Source organism: Megachile rotundata, chromosome 13 (genome assembly GCF_050947335.1).
Source record: "Megachile rotundata isolate GNS110a chromosome 13, iyMegRotu1, whole genome shotgun sequence".
In the NCBI taxonomy this organism is placed as follows: domain Eukaryota; kingdom Metazoa; phylum Arthropoda; class Insecta; order Hymenoptera; family Megachilidae; genus Megachile; species Megachile rotundata.
In genome coordinates, this window is record NC_134995.1 from 8,851,155 (window position 1) to 8,860,244 (window position 9,090).

General features: G+C 42.4%; 1 protein-coding gene across 1 annotated transcript in view; it reads left to right on the plus strand.

Annotated features, from left to right (window-relative positions):
- Window positions 1-7,435, plus strand: part of SIFR (SIFamide receptor) — a 77,715-nt gene extending 70,280 nt beyond the window's left edge. The window contains exon 3 of the mRNA XM_003704098.3: window positions 4,837-7,435. Coding sequence (XP_003704146.2) covers window positions 4,837-5,620 — 784 coding nt within the window. The 3' untranslated portion in view covers window positions 5,621-7,435. The remainder of the gene's footprint in view (window positions 1-4,836) is intronic.
- The last annotated feature ends 1,655 nt before the right edge of the window (window positions 7,436-9,090 follow it).

A 9,090-nucleotide genomic window follows, 5' to 3' on the forward strand; every position in this document is an offset into this window, starting at 1 on the left:
TCCTTTTACGATCGCGACTCCGCCCTTTTGGTAAACTCAGCGTTCGATCGAAGCTGCCAACCTCGCGGGTTTTACAGCCTGAATAAAAGACTTCCACGACGGAATTAGTTGGTAAAAGGGAACAAGTTCGATTCGACTGCAGTCACCGCCGCATGCTTTATTTCAAAAGAACGGTACAAAAATAAGATTCAGCTGTTTGCTGAAGTATGAGTTGTCGAAGTTGTTCAGTAGAGGTAGACGGAGCCTGGGTGAAGCCATTTGTAGCCGTGATGGTAAGACAGAGGCAGAGTGGCTGGGTGCAGAGGTACCACCTTCACGTAGGGTTGCGGGTAGACCAGGGGATGAGAGATCAAGGGTGGCACTGGCGATGCTGAAATAGCCAAAATGGCCACGGCTAGGACGACCATCTGTTGGATATGAAACAAAATTTTACAGTTGATTTTTTATTGTGATCACAGTTAGGTTAGGTTAAAAGGCCACTAATTAAATTACCACTAATTAAATGACCACTAGTTAAGTGACCACTAGTTAAATGATCATTGATACGACTATCTGTTGGATATGAAACAAAATTTTACAGTTGATTTTTTATTATAATCACAGTTAGGTTAGGTTAAAAGGCCACTAATTAAATGACCACTAGTTAAATGGCCACTAGTTAAATAATCGCTGGTACGACTATTTGTTGTACATGAAACAAAATTTTATAGTTGATTTTTTATTGTGATCCCAATTAGGTCAGTTAGTTGGCTATTGAATGAAAGGAGGAATGTTATTAAAAGTTGATGACTGCCAACTTATTATTTGAGAACCTAACCTAACTTATTATTTTCTGTACTTTCCCAAAAGTCTATCCTTTCTCTTAATTTCAAAACTCTGAAACCTTAGATTCTTAAAAAGTAAAAATAGCATCTCACAAGAACCTCACAATAAAAATCAATCATAAACAGTGCAGATCTCCCGAAAAATGACAAGAGTCCTTCGCAATAATTAATCAGATCCGCAAGAAATTGAATGCATACCGATATTCAAAGGCAAAATTCCAAGTAATTAACAAAATTATTCGCAGCTGACTAAAAGACTGTTCCAACTAAAACAGATAACAGATCTCCGCGAAAATTTATACAGCACTTAAAGTGTTAATCTGTTAGCCGAGAAAGTTAACCGGTCGTTCGAGCGTAAAGCGCACGAAACTTGCTAATGGATTTAGCGAAAGACTTTTGTTTGACGAACAAATGAACTTATCTTTGGTCACTTTTCAATGTGCACATAACAAAATAATTGCCCGCTATGAATAATAAAAGACATTGAATCTATCTCCGTTCCTAAAATAAACTATCAATGAATGAAGTCTTCGTCGTTGAATGAACGATATTATTATCAGTTTATAATAAGAATTTGATAGACACGTATCTCATAATAATTCATTTATGGTTCCTGATTATTCATACTCGTCACAAATCGCTATTATGCAACGCTGTTAGCATGGCAAGCATATTAACAGGATCAGTGTACCTGCTGATTATTCAATTAATAATGTTTAGTTGGTGGAAGATTTATGGAGCTAGTTATGTGAAATGAGCTATTATACGTGCATTTAGTTGAATTGATACGGGGAGTATAATATAATAGTTATACTGGTGATTGGCTTTCATGCGATCATCGGTCATGGAACTAGGGATACTGATTTATTTGTGAAATTATAGGAGTGGACAAACATATAAGAATATCATGTGGATTTTACAGGGATTAGTTGGTGAGACGACACATCTAGGGATATGTTGAAATATGAGGATCTAGGGAAAATCCCTAGGGGGTTCAGTATGCAGAAATCTGGAGATATTGCAAGTTAGAAGAATTTGGGGATTTGAGAATTTGAAGATTGAGGAATTTGGCATTTGGGGAATGTGGGATTTGGGAAATTTGGGATTTGGGGAATTTGGGATTTGGGGAATTTGGGATTTGGGGAATTTGGGATTTGGGGAATTTGGAATTTGGAGAATGTGGGATTCGGGGAATGTGGAATTTAGGGAATGTGGGATTTGGGGAATGTGGGATTTGGGGAATGTAGGATTTGGGGAATGTGAGATTCGGGGAACGTGGGATTCGGGGAACGTGGGATTCGGGGAATTTGGGATTTGGGGAATTTGCGATTTGGGGAATGTGAGATTCGGGGAACGTGGGATTCGGGGAATGTGGGATTCGGGGAATGTGGAATTTAGGGAATGTGGGATTTGGGGAATGTGGGATTCGGGGAATGTAGGACTTGGGGAATGTGAGATTCGGGAAACGTGGGATTCGGGGAATTTGGGATTTGGGGAATTTGCGATTTGGGGAATTTGGGATTTGGGGAATTTGGGATTTGGAGAATGTGGGATTCGGAGAATTTGGGATTTGGAGAATGTGGGATTCGGGGAATGTGGAATTTGGGGAATGTGGGATTTGGGGAATGTGAGATTCGGGGAACGTGGGATTCGGGGAATGTGGGATTCGGGGAATGTAGGATTTGAGGAATGTGGGCTTGGAATTTTGGGATTAGAGAATTTGATCTGGGAACTTGAGGGCATAGCAGTTTGAGAGTATGGAGATTTTACGATATGGGGACTTGGTGGATAGGGTATTGGGGAATATTTCTAAACCCTTATATCTCCAAATCTCTATATCCCCAAATCTCTATATTTCCAAATACCTCTATCCTCAAATCTCCACATCCCCAAATCCCTATTATTCCACATGGCTCCATCCCCAAATCCCTATATCTCCACATTGCTATATCCCCAAATCCTCAAATCCCCAAATCCCTATATCTCCACATTGCTACATCCCCAAACCCTCACATCCCCAAATCCCTATATTTCCAAATACCTCTACCCCCAATCTCCACATCCCGAAATCCCCACAGTTCCAAATACCTCCATCCCCAAATCCCCATATCTCCAAATTGCGTTATCCCCAAATCCCAATTTCCACATCCTCACATTCCCACCTCCCCCATTTCCGACTAGATCCAGATCCAATAAAAATTTCACCTCGCGTCTCCACGGACCAACACTTTCGACAGTGTATTTGCCATCGAAACAAACAGAAAATTTCAATCGAACACTTTCGCGCTGAGTACACGCGGGCACAGAGAAGCGGCTAAGTGAACGCGTACAGACATACGGATGGATATACTTGCCAGCTTGAACATGTTAAACGTTTTATCGGCTTTTCCGTTCGTAAACACGAAGGGACGCGGAATCGATACTGCTGTTAGCTGCACAGAAATCGAACTCTTTATATACATATGTACGTGTCGGAAGCTGTGTCGTCTTCATTGTTCGTTCCCACTCTGCGACCTTGATCGTTCCCGATAATTCGTATCCGCGAATCGACCGATTTTTTTTTTTCTTCGTCCTTCTAACAACTTCTAAGTACACATACACGGACATGGGTGCATTCCGCGAGCTGTAAACATGCAAACGATCGCAGGGACGCGCGGAAGTATCGAGCGACGGTGAATCGCCGTAGATCGGTATCGTTACACGTTGATTTATAGAAGGACTCTTCAGCGTCGACAGCGACAACGTTTCGAAGGACGCGGAGCTTTCTGATTAAACGCGATCATTCGCGACGGTTTAAACAAAACACAATCGCCTTGTTATGTTCACATAAAAAATAAAATAGATCATTTTAATGTAAATTTAATTGTCTTACTTTATTAATAGTCTACATGGAATTTTTGGTGTACTCTTCCGCTGCGCGTTAGGTTAGGTTGAGCGTCTGACATGGCCGCCCTGAATCAAGATGGCGGAGCGGCTGAGGAGCGTACTGCAATACATTCATATAGTCTTTTGATTTAATATAAACCACGTTAAGCTTTTTACAAATCCTCAAATAAAAAATCAAAGAAGCAGAACATAGCCTAAGTTTGAAACATGCAAACATACAATATTTTCTATCAAAAAGAATTAAAAAAAAAAATCGAAGACAATTTCAATAGAAATCTCCAAGCTTTCGAAATAAAGCTTCCTCGGTTCACAGAAAGATATCGATACGAAAATACGCCGTGACATTTAAATATGGCTCGCAAGATGATCAATTGTTTATCAAGCGTGAACCACCATATAGATTTTACGATACTGGAGCAATAGTGCTAGAGAACCACCCACGCGATCCCAGGATCGTGTGGCACAAAACGTAACCGCTCATTTTTATGCCTCCATTATGGAAATGTATATTCTATTCGCGGTTTCGAAAGACACTCGAGCCTGTTACGCTTCAACGATCGCGAGAACCGCGTAAGAATAGGTACAGCAAGACCCACATTTATGCGACGCATTCCACATTCGCTGTATCGCGAAACGATAAGGTGTCGTTCCTCAGGAATTTATTGGGCAACGAACTAAATTTTATTCCGGAAATTTCAGAGGTCGGAACGTATACACATCCGCCACTGAGATTTCGATCAGCTCTAGCTGTGCGTGCAACGTAAACTGGATTTTCTCTATGGATTTTTATTTGCATTAGTTAAATTCTAATAAGTTTCTGAACTGTTTGCATATCGAGTCCTCATTTTCATTTAGCAAAGATATAATTTTGTAATTATACGGTAAAGAAAATGGCAAAACAAGAATTATCGCTAGAGCAACTAGTTCTATTTACTGTGGTGGGGAATCCATTTGCCAAGTATGAACACGTATTTGCTAGAAGTCCTACCTTCAGAAGATACTATCACACCCATAATCCGCATACAATCCACGTGACTCTAACACGGAATATCCCCGTTATCTCGCAATGTCTCTACACGAGTAACATATCTCGCAAGATCTCTAACATCCGTTCGTGCGTTCGCAGGTTCCTGGCGATCTGGTGGCCGCTGAAATGCCAAATAACGAAGCGTCGTGCCCGGATGATGATAGTGGTGATCTGGTTCATCGCCCTGACGACCACATCTCCCTGGCTGCTGTTCTTCGACCTGGTGTCCATATACGACGACGATCCTGACCTGAGGCTGTGCCTGGAGGTGTGGCCGCACCCCGAGGACGGCACCCTCTTCTTTCTGATCGGGAACCTGACTCTCTGCTACGTTCTTCCGACGATCCTGATCTCCCTGTGCTACATACTCATCTGGATCAAGGTCTGGCGACGGCACATACCGACGGACACGAAAGACGCCCAGATGGAGAGGATACAGCAGAAGTCGAAGGTGAAGGTGGTGAAGATGCTGGTCGTGGTGGTGATACTGTTCGTATTGTCATGGCTGCCTCTGTACGTGATCTTCACGGTGATCAAGCTGGGTGGCGACGTGGTCGACAGGGAGGACGAGATCCTGCCCATCGCCACGCCGATCGCCCAGTGGCTGGGCGCGAGCAACTCCTGCATCAACCCGATTCTGTACGCGTTCTTCAACAAGAAGTATCGGCGCGGCTTCGTCGCGATCCTGAAGAGCGGCCGCTGCTGCGGCAAGATCAGGTACTACGAGACGGTCGCGATGATGTCCTCCTCGACGAGCATGAGGAAGTCGTCGTACTACGTGAACAACAACAACAACAACTCGTCCACCAGACGGACCTTCCACGGGCCCCCGGTGCACCAGGAGAGCAACGTGTCCTACATATTCAACCACACTGGCGTCTAAATGCAACCGGCTTGTGCAGATGTTGATATTCGGTTATTCCGGGGCTGGCTGCCCGGAACGGGCTTCGAGATGAGCCGGTCCGAGGTTCTGGGTCACGTCGATTGTCACTCGGATCGGAAGTCGCTCGACACGGAGTTCAAACGGCACCACCAATAATTACACCCCGCCACGTTTCATCGGTCCGCTCGTATGTGATACGGCGGGCGATCCCGGCGGGCCGCGCGTGCCCACCGGGTTTCCTCTGTTGTTGTCGACCCGGGGGAACGACGTTCCCCGGTCGTCATTTTCTATTGCCGTACGTTTCGTTGAGCTCCTCGGGCCGCCGTTGTCGCGGCCCCACATTTTGCCCGGAGGGTTTCCGCGGGCATCTTTCTAGATTTTTAAGGAATCGTTGTAACGCGACAGCGGCGGGCAGGGGTGCCCCCCGTGATCGGACACGATTTCAACTCGTTTCGAGAGAGTAGCTGAGCACGCGACACGCTCGTCCATTGTAATTGCACGTCGTCCCCGTCGAACGGTGGCACGGCTGCGTCGAAAATGATAAAACAATGCGCACCGTCGACTAGTCTCGACGATTTACTAATCGTAAGTCCTTAGGCTATGTAACACTGAAATTTATCCGTGCATTGCATGCTGCGATTTAAGCGACACTAATTGCATAATACCTAATGTTACCTTACACACAAGTACCGAATTGTGTAACGAGAGAGAGAGAGAGAGGATCGCTAGTCGATCGAACTTCGATTAAAACACTACCTCCGCATGCGAGAAAAATGATAACTACGTATTATACACTTGTATTTATTACCGTAGCACGGTCGGCTCCAACAAGTAATATACACATACATATATTTTCTTATCGGAACGTTAGACGATCTAGTCGTTTTTTGGGGACTTCTTACGGTGCCATATATTGATACACGCCTGACACGGTTTATCGTGATGTAACGCTGATTCCGCGTTGGATGCGGGATAGTTTCATTGATTCGAGCGATTAACAGTTAACACGCTTTCGTCTTTAACCAACGTTAACGAGCCTCGTTCATTGCAATCCTCGTACATTTATTATCATCGTTTATTAACTATACGACGGAAACATCCATCCTCTGGGTCTGGGTAACGGTGATGGGCAGCTTAGTGCACGGAGAACAGAGGGCATTGTGCCAGATTTGAGACAGATTTCAAATTTCAATTTTCAAAATTTTGACTCTTCAATTTTTAATTTCTATATTTTCTGATTTTCAAATTTTCGAGCTTTCTGAATTTTGATCTTTGGGGATGTGGAAGTGCTGAATGGGTAATTGGAATGTAAGATGACAAATTTAAATTGGAAAATTGGGAGACGGAAAATTAATAGTTGGCACATTGCGAGACGGGAAATTGGGTGATAGGGAATTTGGTAAATTGGGAAATTAGGAGATGAAAAATTGGAAAACGGGAAATTAATAGTTGGGAGATTAGGAAACAGGAAATTGGGTGATAGGAAATTTGGGAAATTGAGGAATTGGGACATGAGCAAATTGGGAAATTAGAAAATTAGGAAATTTGGAAATTAGGAATTTAAGAGATTAGAAAATTAGAAAAATACAAAATTGGGAAATTGGGAATTTGGGAATTTGAGAAATTAGGAAATTAGGAAATTGGGAAATTGGGAAACTGGGAAATGGGGAAGTGGGGAAATGGGAAACTGAAAATTTGGGAAATTAGGGAAAGGGGGAATTTGGAAATTGGGAAATTCGTAAATTGGGAAATTGGGAAATTGAGAAAATTGGCGAATAGGGAAATTGGAAAAATTGACAAATAGGGAAATGGGAAATTTGGGGAATGGGAAATTAGGGAAATGAGAAATTAGGGAAATGGGAAATTAGGGAAATGGGAAATTAGGGAAATTGGAAATTAGGGAAATGGGAAATTTGGGTAATGGGAAATTTGAGAAATGGTAAATTTGGGAAGTAGGAAATTTGAGAAATTAGAAAATTAGGAAATTGGGAAATTGGGAAATTGGGAAACTGGGAAACTACCAAATTGGGAAATTAGAAAAGTACAGAAAACACGATGAAGTGAAAATATTCTGCAACCCGATAGCTCGAAAATCTGAAAGTTGAATATTTCCATTCCGAAAACTAAATCCATCAGCGTAGGTGTCTATCACCGCTCAACCCGACCCGAAAGGCGAAAGTGACCGACTTACCGTTCTGTCTCGAATTATTCTCAATCGATTACGTGTGCGACGAATTAACGCGGTCACTGGCGACAATAACGATCTTTCACGCTCCAGGACTGCAACTCCTGCTACGAGCTAGTTCCGAGACCACGTTATAGTTAACGAATGTTCAACACCTTTTTATTTCCTTTTTGCTATTCAATTTCATCGATTGATCCGGTATGCAGTAGAAACTCGATTACAGAGTTCGTATGTTTTTAGTGGTCGATTTCTTCGATCGCGGAACAATTACACACATTCGTTAACTGGGTCTCGAATCAAGTTCGACAAACGGAACATTTCGAAAAGAAACGATCGAACAATGAGACGTGATGGAGTTTCTTGTCGACCAGTCGATTGAGAATAGACAATTCGGGACTTTTACCCTCGCTAGCGGATTCTAACGAGGATTTCATTGATCTTTTACGAGACTTTAATCGGGCATTCACGTAGTACTCTTCCTCGAGGCTGTGGATCGTTTCCCACGCAAATGATCCGGCTGAAAAAGAAGTTGAAAAAAGCGATTGGAAGTCGAAGAGAATGACGGTTGTGGTGCGGTAATGTGTGGGATTAATGTCAGGAGCGTAGCGCGAGATTTGAATCAATTTAGACGCTACTTTGGATTGGTGGGAAATGGTGAAAATCTTGAAGAAACATATTTCTGTTATCGTTTTTATATGGCTGTTTAAGTAATATCTTTGCATCTTAAAGCAATTTAATTTCAAGTTTAATTATTACTTGCTAATACAAATATTCTGTAATTTCGAGATTTATAAAGTGCACAGTTTTGCAATTCTAAAATTTTGGAATTCCAAAAATGCAGAATTCGACAATTCCTAACATTTGCAATTACAAAATTACAAAATTACAAAATTTTGCAAGTCCAAAACTCAAAAAATTTCACAATTCCATAAATTCAACAATTGCGTAATTCGACAATTCAACGATTCCGCAATTCCAAAATCAAACTATTCCGCTATTCCACAATTCCGCAATTCCGCAATTCCACAATTCGGCAATTCTATAATTCAGCAATTCCACAATTCCACGATTTAACAATTCCACAATTCCACAGTTCGACGATTCCATAATTCCGCAATTCCACGGCTCGGCAATTTCGCAGTTCAACAATTCCACGGTTCGGCAATTCCACCATTCGGCAATTCCCTAATCCGGCAATTCCATATTTCAGCGATTCCACAATTCGGCAATTCAACAATTCCACAATTCCACGGTTCGGCAATTCCAAAATTCAGTAATACCGCAA